The sequence below is a fragment of the Sceloporus occidentalis genome, unplaced genomic scaffold (genome assembly GCF_023333645.1).
Source record: "Sceloporus occidentalis isolate IW3139 unplaced genomic scaffold, rSceOcc1.0.p SCAF_7, whole genome shotgun sequence".
Taxonomy (NCBI): Eukaryota; Metazoa; Chordata; class Lepidosauria; order Squamata; family Phrynosomatidae; genus Sceloporus; species Sceloporus occidentalis.
Window position 1 is genome coordinate 56883871 of NW_028316987.1, and position 26913 is coordinate 56910783.

The 26913-nt window shown below is 46.9% G+C and overlaps 3 protein-coding genes across 3 annotated transcripts; all 3 read left to right on the forward strand.

Moving 5' to 3' along the window:
• The first annotated feature begins 937 nt into the window (after positions 1-937).
• HOXA3 (homeobox A3) lies at positions 938-6405 on the forward strand. Its single transcript, XM_089533041.1, has 2 exons — positions 938-1469; positions 4789-6405. Exons 1-2 carry the CDS (start codon positions 947-949, stop codon positions 5538-5540), a joined length of 1275 nt encoding a protein of 424 aa, XP_089389167.1. The 5' UTR covers positions 938-946; the 3' UTR covers positions 5541-6405.
• Positions 6406-11891: 5486 nt separating this feature from the next.
• On the forward strand, positions 11892-14594 carry HOXA2 (homeobox A2). The gene is made up of 2 exons (XM_089533042.1): positions 11892-12291; positions 13248-14594. Exons 1-2 carry the CDS (start codon positions 11892-11894, stop codon positions 14006-14008), a joined length of 1161 nt encoding a protein of 386 aa, XP_089389168.1. The 3' UTR covers positions 14009-14594.
• Positions 14595-20600: 6006 nt separating this feature from the next.
• Positions 20601-23048, forward strand: HOXA1 (homeobox A1). The gene is made up of 2 exons (XM_089531346.1): positions 20601-21279; positions 22062-23048. Exons 1-2 carry the CDS (start codon positions 20601-20603, stop codon positions 22415-22417), a joined length of 1035 nt encoding a protein of 344 aa, XP_089387472.1. The 3' UTR covers positions 22418-23048.
• Positions 23049-26913: the final 3865 nt, after the last annotated feature.

The window sequence follows — 26913 nt, forward strand, 5'->3', positions numbered from 1 at the left end:
GATTAGTCGGCAGATCGCTTCACAGAGTGTTGTGTTTGGCTACATGGTGATGTTGCTTGAACCTAGAGCCCAAGATTTGTGTCTTTGGTGTAATGTCACAGCAGTTAAAGCTAATTTATGCACAGGAACTTGGCAGGCTATAAAACAGCGAAGGATGAGGCTTCTTTCCCCAGCCATTGCCCCGTTTCATCACAGGAGGGCCATTCCCGGTTACATTTCGCAAACTTCGGATCCCTTGCATTGTAAAGAAAGGTTGAGTAGCCCCCTTCAGTGAATATTATATTTATAGGGTGTCTTCAAAAGTAGTAGTATTTAGCATTTGTAACTAAGCTTTGGTTAAATGGCTTTATTTATTACTTTGTTTTAAATCAAGGGAATAAAAATGGTTATTCTAAAGTGCAAGAGGAAATTTCAACTACAGTATTTCCTTCCAGACTTGGTGGGTAGAAAATGATCCTTCTCTCCTGGTGGATATACAAGTTTTGCTTGGCTGTTCTTATCTCCAGGCCTTCCAGTAAATAACTACAGAGGTCTCTTTTGTGAGAAACTGTGAAACAACCCCCCTCCCCTCCTGGAGAATATGGGTCTCTAAATCCTAGAAACCCACATTCTCCTGGAGCAGAAACCTGCCCGGTTCTGGCTGCCAGGAAGTCCCAGCAGATTCCCTCCTGGCTCCCCAATCGAAATTCTCCTCGCCTCCAGGCCAAGTCATGCTGCTAAATATTGCTGACCACTTTTTCTGTTATGGCTTTCATGTCACTTAGCTATTGAAAGTAAGATGGATTTGTACCATTTCTTCCCTCTCCCGTGCTTTCCCTACCACCCTAGGTCTACCAGGAGGGGCCATTGGAGGAGGAACGTCACGTGACAGAGGGGTGCCAATGTTATTCTTTAAGGGTGTCAAGACCCTGTCAGTTTGTGAAATAAATATTGGGAAACAACAGAAATGCAAAAAGCGACCTATTACGACAGCTCTGCGATCTATGGCGGCTATCCCTACCAAGGAACAAATGGTTTCGCTTACAATGCTAGTCAGCAGCAATATCCTCCACTGCCTCCTTCTTCCTCGCTGGTGGAAACGGAGTACCATCGACCGGCCTGCTCTTTACAGTCCCCTGGCAGTGGAGGAGGAACTGGAGGAGGCTCTCTGCCCCACCACAAGGCCAGTGACATCAACGAGAGTTGCATGAGGACCCTCACCAGCCAAAGCCTGCAGCCCCCGGTCCTTCCAGAGCAATCACAGCAGCCCCCTCCTCCAAGCCAACAGGTCCCCCAGCAGCACCAGCCGCCCCCTCCGCCCCCCTCGGTGTCACCTCCTCCTCCGAATGCCACCACCGCCACCTCTGCCCCAGCCAACGCCACCAACAAGAGCGCCATCTTGAACTCGCCCACCATGTCCAAACAGATATTCCCCTGGATGAAGGAGTCCCGGCAAAACACCAAGCAGAAAAACAGCGGGTCCAGTTCAGGTATGGCACATGAGTCCAGAGGGGGCAATGGTGACTTTTCATGAGGCAGGCCTTAGTTGAGCAGCACAGCCCAAGCCACCTTGATGAGTGGGAAGTTTTTGGTGTCCTTGACTCCTAGGTTACTTTGAGCTGTGGTCAGGAGAGAACGGTATGGTCCATCTGTTTCACTTCAAATTTGAGATTAGACACCCAGGCCCCTAGCTAGGCCTTTAGGGGTCCTGGGGCAGAAAGTACATTTGGACCCCTATATATATTTCTGGTATTCTCTTTGGGACCCCTTTTGGCTGGGGACACAGCCTAGCTACAGGCCTGCAGACACCATCTCTCTTTTTATATATAATAAATTTTATTAAGTTTAAAAAACACAAATATTTTAAAAAATCATACATCTGTTATCCAGTTAGTAAACATACATACAGGAGGTACAACAAACAAACATAAAACATATAACAAAATATACATATAGCAATAAACAACATACACATACATAACATGACATAACCTAATAAAACATAAAATAACATACCCACCTAACATCCCATTCACATTACTCCCTAACTGTCAGATTGGGATTGGATTGTACCAAGGAGCCTTCTCAGATTATCTATTGAAAAAAGCATGATAACTTAAATATACAACCCTTCCTTTTCTCAACAAAAACTATCCCCTATACTTCTATTTTATTCTTTAGCCCCATGAATTCACTTTACTTAAACTAAATTTCACAGGACGTTTTTATATTCCATTTTATCAACCAGAGTACCCTTTTAATCACAGACACCATTTCTTGAGATCCTTGGTTTATGGCATTTACCCCTTCCTCATCTCTCTCTCTCTCTCTCTCTCTCTCTCTCTCTCTCTCTCTCTCTCTCTCACACACACACACACACACACACACACACACACACACACACTCTCTCTCTCTCCTCAATGGAATGTAATGATGAGAGAAATCCCTGTTTCTTTTATGTGACCTCTCTTAAGCTCCTATAAAAGAATGTGATCTTGTTCAGCTTCCAAATTCTTCCCTTACAGACTCAGAGATGCCTGCTTCAGTCATATTGGATATACCATAGATGACCCACACCTTCCCCCACTTCTTCCCACTGCTGTTCAACTAGGTCCAGATACAGTACAAAGGTCTCTAGGCCTTGGCTTCAAACCTGTGCTCTTCCCGCCACACTCTCTCCCCTCCTCACCACTTTTGGCATGGTGCTATTCCAGTCATAAGACAGTGACCTATTCCTGCCCAAAGTGTAACGAGAATAAAATAGCTCATCATCACCTGCGGTCAGGATCAATGCTTTGTTTGATATTCATAACCTCTTTTGATTTTAGTGCACAAGACTGGCAGTCTTACAAGAGTGGTATGGTAAACAAAGCTTAGGTTTCTTTTAGCACTGCGCAGGCAGCTCTATAAATACATTATGGGTGGATTATAGTGTTTATCAACAGTGCTATTACATAAGTAAATCCAAATCGATGAGAAAAGTATTAGCTTCAGTCTCCCCAGGCATTTGGCGTTTTATGTACCACTTACTTCCTCAATTTGTCTTGTGCTGAGAAAATGGATTCTAAAAATTTTTTGCAAATGTTTTCTTCAATGCATTTTGTAATACTGTTACAGTGGGAAACCAACACTGACAAGTTTTATTACACACTCAGACACCTAAAACTGTGGCCTACATCCAACTGCTATTGCCAACTAGAGTAGACCCACTGAATCAATGAGAACTTGGCTTGTTGACATTACATAAGTTCCCATTGGGACTTTCAATGGAACCACTCCAGTTGGGACTAATGACTTCAGCTTGAATGTTTATTTATGTATATACTGTATTATATAAGTTAGAACACTGGCTCTGCTCCATAAATTTGTTCAAAGTAATAAGGTCGCAACCTAATCAGAACAATATCAGAAATCCTTCTTAGTGTAATGGGACTTACTTACTAGTAAATATGCTTAGTACTTCAGTCCTGTCTGGTTGGAAGCTAAGCCCTATAGAACTAAACAGAACTTGAGTGCATAGCTTGATAAACAGGAAAGAAAATTCAAAGATCTATATCCTACTGACTTTGGTGTGCCTACTTCAATGTTTAAAGCCTATGTACTGTACAAAAAGGTCCAAGTAATATTTGGTAATTATCCAAGCCCACATGGTGGAAGATCATAATAAACTGAATAACTGACCATTTGGACCACAAAACACCACCTGAAACAGGTGACTTTGTCTTATGCAAGAAGAGAGTAGGCCCTGTCTGCCTGTTTTATTTCCACCATCCATGCTCTCAAATTGGCTTTAAGCCAAGTAATTCTTCACCAGTTTGAGGAGCTGGCAGCCAAGATGGTATCTATTTGGGGAAGGAAGTGGAGGGAGAGTGGATGTATGATGCATGATGTTGCTTGTTGTGTTCTGATTTTTATTATATTGGCACACATACCTATATAGTTGTAGTGAATGAAAGATATATTTTGAAGTCCTTGGGGCTACTTTGAACGTCAGCCCAACTATCCTGCTAGCCCCAGCAAAGATGATGAGACTTCTGTAGTTCATTATAAAAGAATAAAGTTTTCTTCTCCCTTAAGATTCACATGAAGCAACATTCAGCCCACAGCTCTGATTGGGCCTTTTCCCAATTACTTGGTAATAATCCAATTCAACTAACAAGCAACTCTGAGTTGGATTTTGGGGGGCTGAAAATATGTAACCTCTATTCACTTCTATACCTCTGCCTTCATCTACCGTGATGTTTATTTTCCTTGTCTTATGTGGCTTTTTTGAGTCAGCTTCATTTCAAGTGGTTTTTAAAGATTGGCCCAAACTTCAATTTGCAAGCATTTGTTGAATGAATTGCAATCACTTGAGTGTGCTATGATCACAGTGGACAACATGATGCTTAGAGGGACCCATTCTGTCATGAAGACTTGCTGTATAATTGTGGATCCCCTCCAAATCTGGTGATATCCAGATGTCTGGGAATGCAACTCCCACCATCCTTGACCACTACTCATAATGGCTGGGGCTTACGAAAACTGGAGTCTAAACCAGCGATGGCCAAACTCTGGCCCTCCGGGTGTTTTGGACTTCAGCTTCAGCATCCCAGACCATTGGCCAAGGTGGCCGAGACTTCTGGGAGCCGAAGTCCAAAACACCTGGAGGGCCAGAGTTTGGACATCAGTGGTCTAAACCATCTGGTGGTCAAGAGCTTGGAGAAGGCAATCTTAGAACAGTGTTTACCTATTTGCCTGATTGTTTCTGGTGGCTGTGCCTTCAGGTGGTGTCATATTTACTCTTGTTTTTTGGTATGCTTTGCCTAGGTGAGAGTTGTGCTGGTGATAAAAGCCCCCCTGGGCAGACTTCCTCTAAAAGAGCCCGCACGGCTTACACAAGTGCCCAGCTGGTAGAACTGGAAAAGGAGTTCCACTTCAACAGATACCTTTGCAGGCCAAGAAGGGTAGAGATGGCTAACTTGCTCAACCTCACAGAAAGACAGATCAAAATATGGTTCCAAAACCGGAGGATGAAATATAAAAAGGATCAGAAGGGGAAAGGCATGATGACCTCTTCGGGGGGACAGTCCCCCAGCAGAAGTCCTGTGCCCCCAGCTCCTGGAGGCTATCTGAACTCTATGCACTCCTTGGTCAACAGTGTTCCCTATGAGCCCCAGTCACCTCCATCCTTCAGCAAGCCTCATCAGAATGCCTATGGCATCCCCACGTCATATCCGGCTCCTCTCAATAACTGCCCACCTCCTCAAAAGAGATACACCGGAACTGCAGCAGTGACTCCAGAATATGACCCTCATCCTCTTCAAGGCAACGGTTATGGCAATCCACATATACAGGGAAGCCCCGTCTACGTTGGGGGCAACTATGTGGATACCATGGCAAATTCTGGGCCATCCCTCTTTGGCCTGACTCACCTCTCGGCCAACATGGACTACAGTGGGCCAATGGGCAACAATCACCACCACGGACCTTGCGATCCCCACCCGACTTACACAGACCTTACTTCTCACCATACTTCTCAGGGAAGAATTCAGGAAGCCCCCAAATTGACCCATCTGTAATTATATCATCAGTTGCTTAGCGAATCGTAAAAAAAAAAAATCCCTTTTTTTTAAAGAAAAGGAAGGAAAAGGAAATTACAAAAAAAAATCCTTCTAAGTCCCACCTCCCTGCCCTTCTGTTTTTACTTTTGTTTTCTTTTGGTTATAAAAAAGAAAAGGAAGAAGCATTTTTCTAGTCTATGTGACCGTAGCAATATTTGTTGCTTGAATTGCCCTCTAGTTTCCATAGTGGATATTTATCTCCTGGGACTCCTCTTTCTTGCCTTGCGTTCTCGCTTTGAGAGGAACGCAGAGGCTTTCTATACTCTTTGACTTCGACTCTTTTATCAAAAAACAGGGTATTATGAACAAATTTTTTTCTATACAGGCGGTTCTTAAATGTGAATTTGTTCGTACAGAGTGGATCCCAAACAGGGAAGCATTTTTTTTAATTTTAATTTTAATTGCACTTCTTTTAAATAGCGAGAAAGAAAGAAATCAAAATAAGGCGCTTGCCGGGGGCTTCCCTGAGCAAAATGATGAATATGTGTATGTCTCTCAACGTGTGTATGCTGGTGACCTTTCAGATTTATTTATATTTTTTGCAAACTTTGAATAATCTAAGTGTTTAATTTTTTATTTATCCCCATCTGTTCATATTTATATACATACATATATATATATATATAAAGATATTAAAAAAAATTCTTCTGTACCCTGAAAATTCAGGAGATATTTGCCTGGCTGTATGTTGAATGGCATACGTAGGGGATATCCTTTGAAAAGGGATCTAGAACTCTTTTATTTAAAAAGGAAAAGGAAAAAATGCAATAAAATCTGGAAAAACAAACCAGTAGGCCGCTCTAGAAATTGACGTCTTGTAACATCGAACTAAACAGTGGAGAGGGAGGGAGGGAGGGGAGGGTAAACCTTAATAAGAATGAGACAAAGAGACTTGATATGTTTTGGAAGTTATATATTCCTTGCTGCTCACATTCTGAGAGACAGAGAAAAAATGCAAAATAAAGTTTTTATTCTGAATAATAGAGACTTAAGACGCGGTCATTTTAGAAGAAGAAGAAGAAGAAAAGGCTGACCATGACCCTTGAGGTTTAAAAATGCTATAAATCCCCAGTATCCAACCTTTTAGGTTCTGTCTCTTCCTCTCTATCGGATTCTCACAAAGCAGCCTGCATCCCAAATAACAAGAGGCTGGGAGTATAATATCCACGTTGCAAAAGAACCTCTCTTTAGAATGGTAGCTGAGGAGTCCAGATCTCCAAAGGTCTTCTCTTCTTCGCTGGAGCTGCCTTTCTTCTTCTCTGTCGCATCGGTGAGGCTGGAAGCAGGCTAGGGATGAAAGGCTGTTTTCGAAAGGCTGCAGCTCCTTTCTGTCCCGAAGCTCAGGTGCTGTCCTTGCTTTTCTCCGGAGGCCTCCAGCTTAGCCGGGGTCTCGTTTGCAGGCTGTTCTCTCCCCCCTTCCTTTTCGCCATGTTGGCTTCTTCTTTTCCCCCTCTGCTGCTATTTTAAAAGATCAGGGGCTGCTTGACTCCCACACTTTTCCTCCCGGGAACAAAAATGGACAATTCAGTCCCTGTTTTTGCTGATTGATGGGAAAGGATTGAAGCAGGGAGGAGGGGGGGGGGGAGGAAAGAAAAAGGGAAGGGGGGAAAAAAGAGAAGGAAGAAGAAGAATCCACGAGGTTCTCCTTAATAGTCAGCAGAAGTAGAGCAAAGACGAGGAGGAGCGCGTGCGGACTCCTATTTGATATGGCACGGATTCAAAACACATTTGTTTACAGGCAAAATACAATTCATCATCCCAATAATGAAGGGACCAGACGCGGCAATAATAAATCAGGCCCCTTTGCCAAACGATGGAAGAGCTGAAAGAGAGAGAGAGAAAGAGAGAGAGAGAGAGAGAAAGGAGAGTCATGGTTGTTCCTTACTGGTTCTGCTCCACCAAGTGAGGTTCTTCTTCTTCTTCTTCTTCTCCTTCCTCCCATCTCCAGCTTCAAAAATTATTATGATTTTGCCTGCCTTTGTTAATCCGACTTCCTTTCCCATCTCATTCCCTTCTTTCTATAGAGGCTGGTGGGAGAGGGAAGATAAGAGGATGTTTTCCGCTCTAGAGAGATTTATTTTTAACAAAACAAATTAAATTATTTCCAAATAGCTTCTGATCTACCCATGGATATATATATATTCTCACATCTGTCCCAGGCATGGATCTGAGAGTAACCACAGAAAAAGATTTTTTTTAAGGAGGGAGAGAAAGAGACTTCCTCTTCGAAGAAGTCGCTTATAATTTAAATAGGAACTTTTTGTAATGGCATACGCTATACAAATAAAATTATTATTATTATTAATATTATTATTATTATTTAAATAGGAAGCACGTAGGGTTTCTCTTCATCAGTTTTGGAATGCTAATGCTAAGCCTTATTATCGTACGCAATTCTGTCTTGATATGTCCAGGATGCAGAATATTCCACATTGTTTTACTGCATAATATATATATCTTTTCCGTATTGGTTTCTCTGTTAGAAGTACTATCACTCTTTACTCCTCCATCTAAGAATCTTTCCCATTTTATGCTCCCTCCCTCATAGCGTTTGACCAGCTTCCTGTAGCCAGTCCCTGTGTAAATATACATTATTCCGCATTTTAGTTTTTTCATTCTATACATACCTTATTCCAGCTTAGCTTTAAGCAGTTGCATTTATACTTACAGCTGCGGGCTCCATCTTGAAGATGAACTGACCAGAGCTTTTGGAAACTTCACTGTATTGAAAAAAAGACGCTTATGATGTGAGGATTATTATTTTTTAAAACCCACAAATTCAGTCTGGAGCTTCCATTTGGGGGGAAAGATGAAAGGAGAATTGAAAATGACAGTATTTTCCAATTGAAAATTAATGTAAAGAAGGATGCTTCCAGTCAGCATACATGGCGGATAACAGTTTGGTTTGGGTATAAAAAAACCGACTTTAATTCTCAAGGAATAGAAAATGGCATTCCCGTTTTCATTTGATTTCAAGAGCATCCATTAATTTATTTCCTCCATAGGCCCGACATATGTATCCGTGTGCATTTTGTTTATTTTTTCCCTAGGAAAAGGGCCATCTGAACCTCTCACACCAACGATAGTGGTATTGAGATCTTTTTGTTAGAGGAGGGCAGAATTGGGGTGAGTGGGTAGGTGGAAAGGCATGCATTTTTCTCCAGCAGCCCAAGGGTGGTAGTGGGGAGGCCTTCTTTGTTCCAGGTGGGTTTTCCATTAGCTTGTCCACCCCAAAAAAATGGTTGTTTTGTTTTTCAATAACCCTCCCACACCGATTTGACTCACAAAGCCTTGCTCAAGCCAACGCCTCTGCCTCCTCCACCTTCGCTGCCCCTTCTTCCTCATGGCTTCCCCTCCCGACATGCCTTTTACTCTTATCATCCCCAATATTTTAAGAGAAAAAAAACGGGCGAGGGGAGGGACTCTAGGACCTTCAACCTCAGGAAGCCCAAAGAACCCAAAATGCCCACCGTGAGAGCAATTTAAAAAAGAATAACAATAAAATAAAGTATCTTTTTCGAATCCATTTGGGAAAAGAAATGGCATCCCCATCCTCTTTCCTTGTTTACTTGCATTTCTTGCTCTCTCTCTCTCTGTCTCTTTTTCTTTCTAACCCCCCCTTTCTTTTCTCCGCTACATTTGATACTGGGAAGAGGAAGAAGCTTTAAATGTGTTCTTAAGGGCCAGAAGCTGTCAAAGCGTTTGGCTGGGAAGATTGATCGCGCGCAGGCTGCGGCCGAGCTTTGTTTGAAGTAAAAGCAAGAAAATTAAAAGAGGGAAGGAAAAAAACCCTCCATCTCCAACAGCATGTATATTTGTAAGGCATCCTCTCCCTTCGTCTTCTTCTTCTTCCCCCCTCACCCTCCTCTTTTCCTCTCAGAGTTGCATTAAATAACCATCCCCGATCCGCATTTTTATCCTACCCTGCCACTACCACCCAACCCACCCTCCACTAGCTCTTGATCCATATTGTCGGGGATTTATGTACTTCGGGTTTTTTTTTAAGGGAGTGGGGTTTGCTTTTGTGTGTGTGTGTGTTTGGTCGGATTCGCTCGATCTGGAGATGTAATGGCCAGTTTATTATTTTAACAGCTAGCCAGCCTTTCTCATGATTCAGCCCCTGAGATCTTTCAAAGGCTCAAGGTAGAGGATGGACATACTGGGAAAGCACTAGGATAGATCAATAGCAAAATAGAACATTCCTCCCTTCTTCTGCTCCCTCCCCTGGTCCTTTTAGAAAGAGTAGCCCTTCTGTCCTGTCTGGAGGGGGGGAATATCTTTGTCTTGTTTCCCTTAAACCTTCATTTCGCCTCCTCCATCTCTGTCTTCCAGCCCCCTTTACCTTTATATTTGAGACAACTGAAGACCTAGTCAGCCCCAAACCCCTGGCATTGTTGAACTAGCAAAGAGAGGAGTATTGATATTGTTATATAATAAAAGCCACTGGGCGACCTTGGGCGAGTCACACTCTCTCAGTGTCAGAGGAAGGCAATGGCAAACCTCCTCTGAACTAACCTTGCCAAGGAAACCCTGCGATAGCTTTCCCTTAGTCAAAAATGACTCGAAGGCACAACAACACCAACAAAGAGAAAAGAATATACTTCAAACAGGACCGCGGATGGCTTTTTGTTTACATTGATTTGTGCTGTTGTTGTTTTCCAGGTGAACACTGAAATGGATCTTTGACCTATTTTACTGGGCTGGAGGGGGGAAACTCCCCCCCTTTTGTTAAAGGAAAGGATGGACTCGTGAAACAAAAAAATGTCAGCACATTCCAGGGTGGTTGATGTGAATGCTCTGAATTTTGCTTTGTGATTCTCTCTTCTTGCCTCCCTCTTTTTAAACAGCCTGTGTTTACAGCCCCAGCGTCTAAGGGGGAATATACACTGCATGTGTGTGTGTGTCTCTGTGCGTGTTTGTTTGCATGTGTGTGTTCAGCTACATCCCTGTTTGGAGGGTCCACTTGTGTCAAGGCAACCGGAGGGGGAAGGAGAAACCCTCCCGCCGGCTCTTCCTCTTCGCCTTGCGGCTGGAGGAATTCCTTCGACACAATGGCCGGACTCAGGGGCCGAGGGCCAATTGTTCGGCCCTACTGTACCCTCCACCGCAAGGCGGGGATTGGAAGCAGGGGGAGTGTTGGGAAGAGATCAGGGAGATGCCAAGGGGAGTGGGAAAGGGAGCCCTACTTTGCTGGGATGGTTTTCCTTTTTGCAGATTTTTGTAAAACATCCCTGCACAGGATGGGGGTGTTGAAAAGGGGGGGGGGGGGCAATTCTTTTTAAAAAAATATTTTTATTTCTTTTAATTTAATTGTTGATTATTATTTTTTAAAATCGCATGGTTTTAAGTAACGGAGGGGGGCATCTCTCTCTGTGTATCTCTCTCTTTCTCTGTGTGTCTCTCCCTGTTGGGCATCTGTCTCCCAGCTGGGGGAGAAAAAAAAACTTCTGGAGGTGGGTGAGACGCGGTGTCAAAACTTTTTGCGGAGGAGCGGAATGGATGACTTTTGTGAAGGGCTCCTGGCGTCGTCGGCTCGGAGGTGCGGCCGTGATTTGTGAGGTGCGGAGGGCCGGCTCCTGACACTCCCAAAGCAGAGAGGGAGAGAAATGGCTCCGGGAGGGGAGGGGGAAAGCCAGAAGGAAGCCCCCAGGACCAGGCAGGCGGAGGAACCCAGCCAAGGCCGGCAAAAGCAGCAGCAGCATCATCAGCAGAAGCAGAAGCAGCAGCCTCCGCCGCCAGAAGCAGGCAGGCACAAAAAAAACCTACACATACACACACACTTATATATACACATCGGTATCAGTAGAGATTAGGAGGCAAAAGGGGACAGGGCGAGGGCGGGCGGGCAGAGATAGCCATCCCCCCTTTTTAAGGGGGAAAAAGTGTAAATAATGCCTTTCTGGCCCCCAATGAGGCGTTCCTTCCCGACTTTTTTGGATCAATCAAACAGACAGTGGCTTCTTTTGATTAAAGCCCAAATTGTCATTGGGCAGAGGCAATCATGTGACAGCCAATTCGGTCCAATTTCAACCTTGTCTCCATGAATTCAATAGTTTAATAGTAGCACGGTCCCCATACGGCTGTAATCAGTGAATTAGAAAAAAAACACCCCACCAGCGATCTTCTATGATATTTTTCCCCTTCCTTTTCTCCCTCTCTCCCTCTTTTCTCTCCCTCTCTCCCTCTCTCGCTTTTCACCCCCCTCCCTCTTTTCTCCCCTCTCTCCCTAGGCCTTGCTCCCCCCTCCCCCTCCCAGAAGCGCTAAATAAGAGGGAACTTTTTCTCCAAGGGGGCTGCGAGTTGAAGGCCATGAATTTCGAATTTGAGCGAGAGATTGGTTTTATCAATAGTCAGCCATCGCTCGCTGAGTGCCTGACATCTTTTCCCCCTGTCGGTGATACATTTCAAAGTTCATCAATCAAGAACTCGACGCTTTCACACTCGACACTGATTCCTCCTCCTTTTGAGCAGACCATCCCCAGCCTCAACCCAGGCAGCCACCCTCGCCACCAACACCACCAACACCACCAACACAGCAACGGCAGCCGCCCCAAGCACAGCCCCAATGGCAGCGGCGGGAGCCCTCTGCCAGCCGGCGTCCTCCAGCCTCCGGAGTACCCCTGGATGAAGGAGAAAAAAGCCTCCAAGAAAACCTCCCTGCCGCCGGCTTCGGCCTCCGCCCCGGGACCAGCTTGCCTGAGCCACAAAGGTCAGTTGAAAGACTTTGCTGCACCCTTCAGCCTTTGGGGAGTGGGTCAGTCATATACAGACAGGCTAGATTAGATTAGATTAGACAAAACAGATAGATTAGATAAGAAAGATAGATAGATAGACCCCCCTTCTTCACCACCATCACACTTGGACCCTTGCCTCCCTGACTTGATAAATTGGGATATTTGTTGAAGGAACCCAAGTGAGGGAAAACTACTGAGATCCACAGGCGGATTCTTCAGAAACCAACCCCCCCCCCCCCCCCAATTCTCGCCCCACCGACTACCATCCCCAAGCAAAGTTTTCTTCTCTCTCTATTTCTCTCTGTCTCACACTCACTCTCTCTTTTTTTGTCCCCCACTCCACCCCCGTTTTTCCTAACTTGTTTAGCGCGGGATGATTTATTTGAGTTGGAGGTGACCTCCTCTTGTCTCGCTGTCCTAGAGTTGGGGGCTCTTTGACAGTAATGAAGAGTGATAGATTGCTTTTGCTCAGCTAAGCAGCTGATGCATTAATTATAAATTGTGGTATGGCTAATATCAAAGTTTTGCTCTGGGTATGGGCAGAGGTTTTTTTGGGGGGGGGTGGGGAGATGGAAGCGAATCAGTGCCTGGAGCTCACAGGGGAGAAGGGGGAAAAAACACCAAGAGGTGGGGGGTGATTGAAGAGGAAGGACGACCAGGAGTGTGCAACACAATGGATTTACTGCATTCAAGAGGCGGCCATTTTGTTGCGGTTGTGGGTTGTTGTTTTTGGGTTGTTGTTTTTTGTTTTTTTTTACATAGAAGGAAGGAGAGACATTTCTCACCACTGTTTTCTCACCAAGGCTTGGCTGTTCAAAATCTCAGGCTTTAAGAAGCATTGTGTCCTCTCCTTTCCTTTTCCTCCTCCTCCTCCTCTTTCTCTGGTGACCTTTTTGATACCATTCTTCTCTCCTCGTTCCTCTCCCCACAGAATCTCTGGAGATCTCCGAAAATGGGACCGGGGGCTCGAGGCGGTTGAGGACAGCTTACACCAACACGCAGCTGCTGGAGCTGGAGAAGGAGTTCCACTTCAACAAGTACCTCTGCCGACCCAGGAGGGTTGAGATCGCTGCTCTCTTGGACCTGACGGAGAGGCAAGTCAAAGTCTGGTTTCAGAACCGGCGGATGAAGCACAAGAGGCAGACCCAGTGCAAGGAGAACCAGAACAGCGAAGGGAAATTCAAAGGCGGCTTAGAGGACCCGGAGAAAGCCGAGGAGGACGAGGAGGAGGAGGAGGAAGAGGAGGAGGAGGAGAAGTCCCTCTTCGAGCAAGCCCTCAACAATGTCTCGGGTGCCCTTGCAGAGAGGGAAGGCTACCCTTTCCAGCAGAGTGCCCTCACGCAGCCCCAGGTCCACAATGGAGAGCCCCCCACTTTCCCAGTGTCCCCTTTGGCCAGCAATGAGAAAAATCTGAAACATTTCCAGCACCAGTCACCCACTGTTCCCAACTGCCTCTCAACAATGGCCCAGAACTGTGCCGCTGGCCTCAACAATGACAGTCCGGAGGCCCTGGAGGTCCCTTCTTTGCAGGACTTCAGCGTTTTCTCCGCGGATTCCTGCCTACAGCTCTCCGATGCCGTCTCCCCCAGTTTGCCAGGCTCCCTCGACAGTCCTGTAGATATCTCGGCTGACAGCTTTGACTTTTTTACAGATACACTCACCACAATTGACTTGCAGCATCTGAATTACTGAAAAAATAACAGACCTTCATTCGCCAGGGGTTATGCTTTCTGATCCTTTCCCCCCCCCTGTCCCCCACCTTTCTCCCCCACTTTTAGTCTCTCTGGACACAAACATACACAGAGATCTTTGCTTTTGAGCCTTTTCCTTTCCTGGTCGGTATTTTCCCCTGTTTATTCTTCCTATCCCGATGTGTTGGAGATCCGTTTTGCAGTTTTTCCTTCCCTTTATGCCATCCTTAGTTGTGTTCGGTTTAACCTAACCACATTCTAGGTCCTTCTACGAAAGCAATATATAAGGCCTGTGAGAAAGTGATCATATCGAATTGTATCTTCACTTTCTTTTTATTTTTGTATTACATTAGGATGCGTTGTCATAAGTATTTTTGGTAGAATAAATTCTTGTTTGCTACAAGCACCTTTCTTATCTCTTTCTCTTTCTCTCCCTTTCCCTTAATGCATAAAACCACAGGGAGGAATTTAGCCCTCCCTTCCCCTTAGTCTGAAATAAAACCAAACCTTTTGGTCACAGTCCTCTGTCCTTTTTCGTTAGAAATATATTTATTGGAGGGAAGCCAGCTTTAAATAATTTATTTCCAAACTTTTCCAAGACAATAATAATAATAATAATAATAATAATAAAGGAGAGGGGATTAAAATGCTTCCGAACAAATATATATATATATATGTATATATGTATATATGTATATATATATATATATATATATATATACACCCATTTAATTTATCTAACACATTAGAGTCAAAAAGTTGGAAGCACATTAAGACATTTCTATATTTAATTTTCTATTAAATATATATAATTTAATTTTTGTACAGTTTGTCTAATATATCATTAGAGGCAGAATATACCACAGTCCAAGAGGAAACAGGGGCTATTTTGCTGTTATTGAAAGCGTTTAGCTGTTCCTTTCCCAAACAATCGCCTTGAAGAAACAGTCCTTGAGTACCAGCAAAGGTTTTCTTTTGGTAGATTTCCCAGGGGTCCAAAGATCGCAACAAAACAACCCTAAAAGAGAAAGAGGAAATTAGACAAGTTTTATTTTATTTTATTTAAAAAAAAACAAAGCCTAAGTTTTTTATTTGTTCAATTTTTGCGAAGTATAGGTTTGAATTCTGAAATTTCGGCCGGGTTTAGGGAACAAAAGCAGTTGATGGCTGTGGCTGAGGCAAAGGCCAGCGATGTGTAAACTAAGTGTAAATCGTGTTAACAAGTGTATGCTTCAAAAATCACTACTAACCCGACAGTCGAAAGGCCCTTACCTCGAAGGGCAGCTAACCAGTGGCAAATGTGTTTGGGTTCTCTAATCCGATTTAAATCCAGACCCTTAGCACAGTCCAAGGTGTGCCTTGTGTGAATGGCCTGCAGTCTCTCTGAGGACGATAGCAGAAAGCTGAGTGTAGGTCTGTTTTTGTGTGAACCCTCTCTACCTAGAATCGGGCCCACAGAGATCTCCCCAGACCTGGGTCCTTCCCCCGACCTTTGCAGGAACCCGATTTCTCATGCATGCGAGCCGAGAGTGTTTATTTTCGGTGGTAAGTTGGCTTCCCCCCCCCTTTGGCAACTGCTAGTAAGCCGGGTGGCGCAGAGCTGTGCGCGGGGGAATATATTGCTGGAAGGACTGGATGCAATTCTTCCTAAACTCATAAATCAAGCGCTTTCTGTGAATGAGAATGTCATCAAAGAGATCAATTGCAGGAACACATGCACAAATAAAAATCTCCTTACGTATTTGCTCGGCCTGGGGATCCCCGTCTGAAACCATTAAGCGAGGAGGCGGTTAGTCATAATTCATTTTTATTGCGCTGTTACAACAACAGCTTGGCTAGGCTTCAGGTGCGGAAGGGAATCCCTCGATTTGTTGGTGTGTGTTTCTTCCCCCCCCCCTCACTCCCTCCCCGTTTTGCTTTCCTTTTTCGAGATCGAGCCCACTTTTTAATGCCCTTCTGGGGAGGGGGACGTTTCACATGATATAGATAAGGCAGAATTTCTGTTCTTTGGGTGTGAAGGGAGAGAATGGACTCTGGTTGAAAGAACAAAAGGATTCTTTTCTCCATACAGGTCCCACGCCTAAAATAGATTTCCCCTCCTTTATTCCTATGATCTCAAGAGATATTGATTCCCTATTCCCCCCCCCTCCCATTTGAAAACATGAAATCCTAACACTATACCCCCTTCCTATTGAGAGATCTGGGGAAGCAGAGGAGGAGGCAAAGTCCACCCAATGGTTTGCCCACGTTTAGAACAAGGCGAACCGATGCAACAAAGGCTGGTGTGGGGAGAGGAATGGAGGGAGGACGAGCCCCACAGGCCTCTGGAGCTTCTGTGGGTCTGGAAAAGCCGACTTCGGAGGAAAACTTTGCTTGCTCCGCCATGTCTCCTCCATTCTCCCTCCACTCCCTCCTCCACATCTCGATTTGACCCCTTTTGCATTGTGGGGAGGAAGAGGATTGTGTTGGCCTCGGAATGCAAAGCGCTGGGCCGCAGACAGTCTAACAAAAGGGAAAGATTTCTCCGGAACAATGGCGGAGGAACTGGGGGGAAAGTGTTGAAGAGGGCAGCCCACCGCAGGCCTAGCGGGAGAGAGAAGGTTTTGCAGGAGCAGATAGATAAAGAAAGGGAGAGAGAGAGAAAGGATAAGAAGATGGAGGTAGACTGGCCTCTTTTTGGTTTTGTCCCAGCCAGAGTTGTTGTTGTGCTGTGCCTTCAAGTCGTTCCCGACTTATGGCGACCCTAAGGTGGTGAACCTATCATGGGGTTTTCTTGGTAAGCTTCTTCAGAGGGGGGGGGGGGTTGCTATTGCCTTTCCCTGAGGCTGAGAGAGTGTGGCTTGACCAAGGTGGATTTCCATGGCCCAGCCAGGATTTGAACCTTGGTTTCTGGGCTGAGAGAGTATGGCTTGAACAAGGTGGATTTCCATGGCAGAGCCAGGATTTGAGGCCTGGTCTCCAGAGTCCTAGTCTAACACTCAGCCCACTATGCCACACTGGCTCTCCCCAGCCAGAGTAGGCCCATTGAATCAACTGTTGAAGGGTTAGTAAAGTCCATTGTACCAATGGGTTTATTTTAGTCGAGACTAACAGCAGACTTTAGGTCACAGGGTGTTAATGATGCAGATCAGATGAACCCTTTTATGGTTTCCATAAGCAACTAGGCCCACTTTGAGGGAAACTCTGTAGAATTATTTTCAAGCAAAATCCAACCATCTATTTTACTTCAAAGACTTCTCTCCCTGCCTCGGCACAAAATAATGTTGTTGTGATAATGTTGTTGTGTGCCTTCACATCCTTTCAGACTTAAGGCAAACCTATCATGAGGGTTTCTGGGCAAGATTTGTTCAGAGGAGGTCGCAGGAAATAATACCTCATCCTGAATCCAGGGAGCTCTGGTTGTGAGCTCCATGAAGATCAGTGTAATTCATTTCCATGTACTCTTTATGAGGCTCTTGCATGGCTGGGGAAGGAGGTAGGGACCATGGGAACCAAGGAGGCCATTGGGAAATGGGACATTGTATGTCTTCTGCCTGAGAAAAAAGGGCCATGCAGACACTTGTTCTTTCTCTTTATCTTCTTCTGAGGACTGGGTGCAGGGATCTTCAGCCAATGTGAAGTATTTTTTTTAAAAGTCCCATTGGCTATCAAATAAATTCCAGTAAATGTTATTCTCCAGTAAAGACTGCATGTCTCACAGTCAGATCCAATGTATATTTTCTGCTTGGTTATCAGCATTGCCTGGGCCTTGGATTATTTGGCATCCATATAGGGATCCAAACACTGAAACCAGTTCAGTAAACAGCCTGATCTGGATAGGTAGCTTGGAGAACAAGGAGATTGTATGCGCAGGCGCGGGTGTTTTGCAGACATAGAAGTGAGTACGCAGGCGCAGGCCCCAGCTGACACCCAAACAACAAACCCAGTTCATCTGGTCTGCATCCTTAACACCCTGTGACCCAAAGTCTGCTGTTAGTCTTGACTAAAGTGACTCCATTGATGCAATGGACTTTACAACAAGGTTAACTTGCTGTCTGGGTGAATTTCAACTTTGTCCTAAAAAGCTTTGTTAGATTTTATTGTTGGGGGCCTTCAAATAATTTCTGATTTATGGGTACCCTAAGGTCCTAAATCACGGGAGCTTTCTTGGCAGAATTTGTTCAGAAGGGGGTTGCCCTTGACTTCATCTGAGGCTGAGAGAGTGTGACTTGACCAAGGTCAACCCAATGGGTTTCCATGGCTGAGCAGGGATCCAAACCCTGGTCTCCTGAGTCAAACCACTGCACCATACCGTCTCTAAGCGTTGGCTATTTCCGTCTCTCTCCAGGGAAAGTTCCCCTCCCTTCTTGGTTTCCTTTCTGTGCTATGCCCTATCCCTTTGACTTTTCTGCGCAGATTTAACCCACGAGGGGTTAATGCCATGCCCTCTCCTCCCACAAAATGCCTCGGTATGCCATACCCCCTCCCCCCCCCAAACTGTATAAACAGTAGGCCCATGGTTTCCCTTGGAGCCCTTTGGTAAGCCATACAAAATCCTGGGCCTTTAGCCTTCCCTGGTCTCAAAGAGTGAAATGGAGGATTCTTATGAGGGCTGCATCCATACTAGAGGAATAAGCAAGTTTGGCACTGCTTTAACTGTCCTGGCTCAAGGCTATGGAATTCTGAGAGTTGGAGTTTGTTGTGGGGCCCAGAGCAGGGCTGCTGCTCCGCTCTGGGCCCACAACAAACTTCAACTCCCAGAATTCCATAGCCTTGAGCCAGGACAGTTAAAGCGGTGCCAAACCGGGTTATTCCTCCAGTGTGGATGCAGCCCTGCTCCAAGCCCCAGCCATTTGCTTTCTGGGCTTGTTTCCGTCCATATTTTCCCGAGGAAGGAAAACAGCAGCCAAAGGACCAAAGAAAGGGTGCCCCTCAAACTCTCTCGCTCAGCCTCTTGTCATCCAATATGGCTATTTTCACTAAGAACATCCCCACTAGCTTTCAAAGAGTGTGTACTACATACACTCTATGTATTTTTATTGCTGTAACCCGCCCGGATTCCTCGTGACTGGGCGGAGCTATAAATAAATTATTATTATTATTATTATTATTAAATACATACATACTTTTTGTGGTTTTTCCCGAAAACTATGGATATGGATGCCGGCCCTGAAAGCCTTCGACTTTACATACATATATACTTTTTGTGTCCGGCATACTCTTACGTAGATAGTGTGTGTGTGTGTATATATATATATATATATATATATATATACGCACACACACTCTCTCAAAGAAGGTGGTGGATGGGGAGGCCTTAGAGGTAGGCAAAGGTTAGAGGGAGAAGAAAGGAGGGAGGGAGGGAAGGAAGGAGGAGGAAGGAAGGGAAGACTGAGAGAAAGCCAGGGAGGAGGAGAGCAAGGGAGAGTTCGCACAGGCGCGCTGAGGGCTCTGCAAAGGATGGGGGGGGGGGCTGGAGAGGCGAGTCAGAGACAGGCATCTGCCTTAGCAACCTTTGTAGGCTCTTCCTCCGGGGAGCCTTGTCACCCAACGCCTACCCAGAGGTCCGGAAGCCCGGGACCCAAATGCCCAGGCCCCCCCCGGGCTGCAAACTCTCCCACTGCCCTGCCATCCCCGTGGTTTTCCCGCCCCGCATTTACAGGGCCCACTCTGCCCCGCAGCATCAGCAGCGTGGCTACAACAATGGTGTTGCTGGGCAGAGGGCTTCCTTCCCATGCAAATCATGCCCACCGCGAGGAGGAGGAGGAGGAGGAGGAGGAGGAGGAGGAGGAGGAGGAGGCCGGACTAAGCTCCCTTTAACTCTTGCAGGCTCGCCCCCCTCAGCCACCGGCCTCTTCTTCTCAGGAGCCCTGGAGCTGAGTAGCCACCTGAGCCGCTTGGTAGCCCCCACAACCGACGCTCCCACTCTCTTGCCCTCCGCAGGCACCCAATCTCTGCCCCTCAAACCCCTCTTGCTTCCCCCCCCCCGTCCTGATCTCCCCTTCCCACACATCAGGATCTCAAGTAGGTTTGCTCCTGGAAGGAAGGCAGCTGAAGGAAAAACCCAAAGGCGCTCCTTAGGCTTTTTCCCAGCAAGGGCTTTGGAGGAGGGCCCTGGGAAGGAGGCGACAATGGGCCCCGGCCCCCCCGGAGGAGGCTTTCCATGGCTTACCTGCCAGGCTGGGCTCTTCTTCCGTCCTTCCTTCCTTGCCTCCTTCTGCGGCGCTGGTCTTTCAGGCTGAGCGCCTGGGCGCACACTGCCTGCCTGGCGGGGCTCTCCAGCCACCCCAAGGCATTGGCTGGGGATGGGCGAGGGAAGGAGGGAGGGAGGGAGGGAAAGAGGGAAGGAGGGAGGGAGGGGTGTCGTCGGTGGGGCTGCGCGTCACCTTGATGGAGGAGCGCTCGGAATTTAAATGCCGCCGCCCGGGTGATCCATCACCAGGAAGGAGCCGGGCAACGCTGGCAGGGGGAGGCTGCCCATTGGCTGCCCGCCCTCACGTGGCCCCCGCCCGACTGTACATTCATATCATTTCTCCTCCTGGGCCCCCATGGAGGGAGTGGGAAAGTTGGCACCGTCACCCAGGACTCGGAAGAGCCGGTCAACCGGGTGATAGATGGACACGGCGGCCAGGATGAGCGCCTTCCTCGACTATCCGCCCCTGATCAGCGGAGACTCCGCCACTTGCTCCTCCCGTGCCTACCAGCCCCACCACCACCACCACCATCACCACCACCCCGAGCATGGCATCACGGCCAGCACCACCTTCCAATCCTGCGCGGTCAGGGCCAACAGCTGCAGCGGGGAAGACCGCTTCCTGGTGGGCCGGGGGGTCCCGATAAGCCCCCACCACCCCCACCACCAGACTGGGGCCGCCTACCAGCCTCACCCCCCTCTGGGGATGTCCTACTCGCACCCCAGCTGTGGGCCGGGCTATGGGGCCCAGAACTTCGGCGCCGCCGGGGGCTACGGGCCCCACTACCCGCTCAGCCAAGAGGCCGAGATGAATGGGGGCTACCCCCAATGCGCCCCCGGCCTCTACTCCGGAAACGCCTCCTCCTCCATGGTCCAGCACCCGCAGGGCTACGCCGGGGCCACGGTGAGCTCTTCGGCCCCCTACATCCACCCTCCTTACGGCGAAGACCAGCAGAGCTTGGCCCTCACCGGTTACAGCCACCCCTTGTCTCCTCTCCACCCCAACCACCAGGAACCCTGTGGCTCCCCATCGTCGGAGACCTCTCCTCCGGCCCAGACTTTCGACTGGATGAAAGTGAAGAGGAACCCCCCCAAAACAGGTGAGCCACCTGCCCCGATCTGTCACGCGGAAGCGAAACTTTCCTTCTTCTCCTGCTCAGAAGGAGATCTACATCCAGCTCAACTGGCTTGACCCTGATATCCTGAAACTGGCCTTAAAGAAACTGTTTCTAGGGCGGGGACAGGTCCTGATTTGGGGATCCCATTGAAATGCGCAACTCTGGTGTGTGTGTGTGTGTGTGTGTTTGTCCCCTTGGGGCCCTGACATCCATCACTCCCCAGATCCCCTCTCATCTGAAGAAGTTTCTGTGGACAGGATAGGTTCTCAGTTTAGGAAGGGAGCCTCAGGAGTGGGGCTTAGGAGTTTGACTTTCAGGCACTCAGAAGGGCCTCCTTGGGAACAAACAGGTTCAGGCTTGGCCTAGAAGGTTCTTTTTAGGGCTGCATCCATACTGGATAAATAACCCGGTTTGGCACCGCTTTAACTGCCCTGGCTCAAGGCTATGGAATTCTGGGAGTTGAAGTTTGTTGTGGGCCCAGAGCGGAGCAGCAGCCCTGCTCTGGGCCCCACAACAAACTCCAACTCGCAGAATTCCATAACCTTGAGTCAGAAAAGAGTTAAAGAGGTGCCAAGCCGGGTTATTCTCTGGTGTGGATGCAGCCTGGGTCTCTTTTGCTTTACCTGAGCGTGGCTCTCTGTTAATAATACCTGTCACCTATATGTACTTCGTGGCTTCCACCTTCTCTGCTTGTGTTTTCCACCCTCCCTCTGTGGGCTGCTGTGTTGTTGTTGTTGTTCTCCTCGTTGTTGTTCTTTTCCCAGGGAAAGCAGGCGAGTACGGCTACGTAGGCCAGCCCAACACGGTGCGCACCAACTTCACCACCAAGCAGCTGACCGAACTGGAGAAAGAGTTCCACTTCAACAAATACTTAACCCGGGCCCGGCGGGTGGAGATCGCGGCCTCCTTGCAGCTGAACGAGACCCAGGTCAAGATCTGGTTCCAGAACCGGAGGATGAAACAGAAGAAGAGGGAGAAAGAGGGCTTGCTGCCCATCTCGCCTGCCACCCCGACAGGGAGCGAGGAAAAAACGGAGGAGTCCTCGGAAAAATCCAGCCCATCCCCTTGCACCCCTTCCCCAGCCTCCTCTACCTCAGACACTCTGGCTACCTCCAATTGAACTAAGCACCCTCCATTCCCCGATCCCCTAAGGCACAATCGAAGGGTCATTTTTATATTGTGTTTGGACTGTTTCTTTAAAAAATCTACCTAGTATTTCCCCACCACTCATCCCAAGTTTGGTCCCAGGTAGCTTCTGTCCCGACTGGCACTAAGCTGGTATTGGGGAGAAGCAAGCCCTGCTCCTGATTCTGAACCTCTTCAATCTGGAAGCAAGTCTACTTGATTTTTAAAGAACCTGCCTTCCAAATTCGAGCAAAATTTAGCTTCTTCTAAAAGCCAAGGAAAGCGATGGGGTGGGGTTTAGTTATGGTTGGTCTATAGACCAAGAAGTTTGGATTGCAGCGCTAACAGGTTCCAAGGTGGTACCCACAGTCCCCCTGATTCAGCCTAACTCTTCCTCCCTCGGTTCTAAAGGCGAGATTTTGTTTATCCGTTTTCCTCTATTGACCCTGTCTGGGAACAATCATAGACTTGAATTGCCAAGGACAGTCTTTGCAGTAGCGAAGACCCAGAAGACACCCAAATAAATGTCCTCCCGAAGAGATAGATGCACTATTCGAAAGCGTTTACACGAGTTCTAAGACTTTCCTCCTTTTAATTTAAACGTCTCCGTTTGTTTTTTGTGTGTATGTGTGTATGCGTTTGTGGGTTGTAAATATTTTGTCCAAGAGATTTATCTTTTTACGGATTTTCTAGAGATGTTTAGATAATGAGCTTAAACAGGGTGGTTGCATTCTCAGAACTTTTGCTTCGGCTTTTATAAACGAAAAGTGAGGATGTCGCGAATGCAAAATGTGTTCAACTCAATCAGATACCTCAAAAAAAAAAAATCACGGACTGGTGGACTTTTCTTTAAGCGAGTCGTTAGAAAAGGGCGTCGAAATTGCACTAGGTTTTGTTTGATAAATCAACCTGGCTTGTGAGCATCTGTCTTTCCCCTCTTAACCTTTCCTTTCCCGAAATCTGTGTTGGGTTATTCCCAGCCTAATGTTATCACCAAGAGGTGTGGGGTTTTTTTTTTTTTGGGGGGGGGGAGGAGTGGGAGACGAAAAAAACATGCCCCCTTTCTTCTACCTGCACCCGGCCTTAGACTTGAAGTCTTTTCAGCCCAAAACTCCGGAATGTGATGGATGGCCAAATGAATGTATATTTTATGTGATTCGTGTCTGGAACTTTGCATGATGCACAGAGCTTTGATGTACTAAGTTAACTTAACACTGAGTTCTATCAGTTGTCATTTGTGATGGAGTACTACTTTCTGGTTCTTTCTGTACAATCATTGGAGGTTCTGGGATTCCGTGGGGAGAGGGGTGGGAGTGGATGGAATCCAGAGCAGAATTTTACGGGTCCTACAAATCTCTGTAATAAATAATACTCATATCTCAGGTGTTTCTTGGAGTTGAATCTATGTTGGAAAGGAGAAGTCGGTGCTGGAGGTCACCTCCTCCAAGTGGTTTCCTTTTGTTCCAGGAGTTTCCCCAGAGACTCCCCAAAGAGTTTTGGCCCCAGAGAAAGAGATTTCTGTGTGTCTTCTGATGCCAGAAGACCTCACGAAGCAAGATGAGTACATGCCAGAGAGATACTGGTGTTTATCTTTCGTGGTTAGAGAAAGAGGGCGAAGGGATCAGCGCTATTTTTGAACCCATCTTTGCGGGAACTTCCTGGGTCAAGTGCTCACCTTTTCACCCCGTCCTAAATGTTGACCTACGTGTAAACAGAAGCCTCTTCAAAAGCAGGAGCGGTGTCCGCCGGTCTTGCCTCACATCACCAGCCACCAGTTAAGAGAGTCACATTTCATTATCCCTGGGTATAAAGCTGTCCAGGAAACCCAGCTTCATCCCCTCCCTTATAAATCGCCAGTGACATCTTCAAGGTACAGAGCACCATAAAAGTTGAGAGGCAGAAAGAAGGGGAAGCCAGGGAGGGAGCGGAAGGGATCCAATGTGAAGAAGTGTTCCTAGCCCAGGTGTGCAACCCGACGTGTCCCTGCAACCCGCAACACATTTCCCCACACTTTGGGGAAACATGTTCAAGCAGGTAGATGTTTGTTTGGGACTTCCTGCCAAGGGAGTCTTGCATACCAGGGAACACTGAGAACTGAAATGGAAAAATCTGGCCGAATCAACTCACTTTCCCTGCACTTTTTCCTTAAAAAACAACAACCCTCAAACTGTTCCTTGGCTTTCCTTTGAAGTGGTAAGTTTGTGGGTCACCTCTACACACAATATCCATGCTCTTGGCGGCCTGAGCTGCAATCCAAACACTGAAGGTGAGCCTCTACATTTCACCTCCCCCCATTTACCTGTAAACAGATATATTGTTGTTATGGTTTTTTGTTGTTGTTGTGTGCCTTCAAGTGTTTTCTTATTTATGGGGACCCTATCATGGGGTTTTCTTGGCAAGATTTGCCATTGCCTTTCCCTGAGGCTGAGAGAGTGTGACTTGCCCAAAGCAGAGATGGGAATCTCCAGAGTCATCATCTAACACTCAGACCACCACTCCACGCTGGCTCTTAAAAAGATGATAGATGATAGATAGATAGATAGATAGATAGATAGATAGATAGATAGATAGATAGATAGATGTTTAGCCTGGAGAAGAGACGGTTAAGAGGTGATATGACAGCCCCGTTTAAGTATTTGAAGGAGTGTCATATTGAAGATGGAGCAAGCCTGTTGTCTCTTGCTCCAGAGAATAGGACCCGGAACAATGAATACCCGCCTTATACCACAGGAAAAGAGATTCCAGATCAACATTAGGAGGAACCTCCTGACAGTAAGAGCTGTTTGACAGTGGAACACACTCCCTCAAAGGGTGGTGGAGTCTCCTTCTTTGGAGGGTTTTAAACAGAGTCTGGATGGCCATTTGTAAGGAGTGCTTTGATTATGTATTCCTGCATGGCATGAGGGTTCGACTGGATGACCCTTGTGGTCTCTTCCAACTCTATTATGATCCTCTGTGTGTGTGTGTGTGTGTGTGTGTGTGTGTGTGAATTTTTCCCTGAAACATCTGCAAGAGACTTTTTTTACAACCTCTGCCAGGGCCATAAAAGAGTGGAAGCTGCCAAGAGGCTCGCGGAGAGAAAGGGAGGGGGAAAAAGACGAGGAGGAGGACAGGCAGGGCTGGGTTTTCTCTCCGAAGTGTCAAAGCAGAGCAGCTTTGATTTGCAGGCGCATCGGGCATATCAAGGGGGCTAAGGGAGGGAGGCCCCGGGGATTGCGCACCAGGCGGATGCCAAAGAGGGCTCCCCCGACGGCTTCCTCACCACTTCAAAGCCGGAGACCCAGCTCTCCTTTCCCCTTTGGCTCCCCTCTGCCCTCCTTTTCTACCCGCCTTATACTTTTTCTTTTCTTTTTAACCTTTTGTTGCTCCGGGTAAGGCAGCAAAGCCAAACAGATGGCCCTGGGCCAAGGAGAGACTTTGCGTGGGAAACCCAGTGGGCATCTGCATGCCAATGGGGCTAAAGGAGAACTTAGGTTGGGCAAACAGGCAGGCATATAGAGAGAGGCACAGACACTGGCACCATTTCATTGCTCTTTCAGGAGGGCAAAGGAAAAACATAGAAAACAGGAACTTTTTCAAAAACAGGGCTAAACTCCCCCATGTGATGTTGTCCTAATGTGACCTTTTTTTTACATTCCAGAAAGATGGCATTTGGGTCCTAAATACACCACAAATAATCTAGTTTGAGATTGCTTTAACTAGGGAATCCTGGGAATTGTAATTTAATGCGGCACCAGAGCTCTCTGACAGAGAAGGCTAAACATCTCGCAAAACTACAGTTCTCCGAATTCTTTAACATTGAGCCAGGGCAGTTAAAGTGGTCTCAAACTGGATTATTTCTGTAATGTGTCTTGGACCTGGGGAATGTTATTCCAGAGCACCAACAGCGGGGCAAATACCATCCTTGTGGTTGTTTTTCGACAGTAAACATCTCGCTCCAGATCACATCTTTCTGGAGGAGTCATTGAGGAGGAAATAGCTGCCTTTCCTGAACTCCTAAGGGCACTTAGCAGGCACCAGAACCCTTCCACCAGATATTATCTCTACCCCGAAACATGCCCCACTGGCTTCAATGGGCTTCCTAGTATGTGTATAGAAATACTACCTAAGTACTTCTCTTACTACTGAGTAGGCAGGCATGGGATTCCCATGGATGTCTTTTTTATGGACAAATAAAAGTAGAACTAAGGAAAACTCTGAAATCGGACAGATATGAAACCAATTAACGCTTGGAGAAAATGTTACAAGGGCCTGTTCCAGACTGCCAAAATAAAGCTGCTTTGGGTCTCTTTGGAGGCATGCTATTTAAATGATGCATGGGTCCTAAGAGTCCGGAGGTCGCGCCAAAGCCATGTTCCATTCCTAAGCACTGGAGTGCAGCTTTGGTGCAGCTTCCAGATTCTTAGGATGCATGCATCATTTAAACAGCATACCTCCAAAGAGACCCGAAGCAGCTTTATTTTGGCAGTCTGGAACAGGCAAAGGAGATGT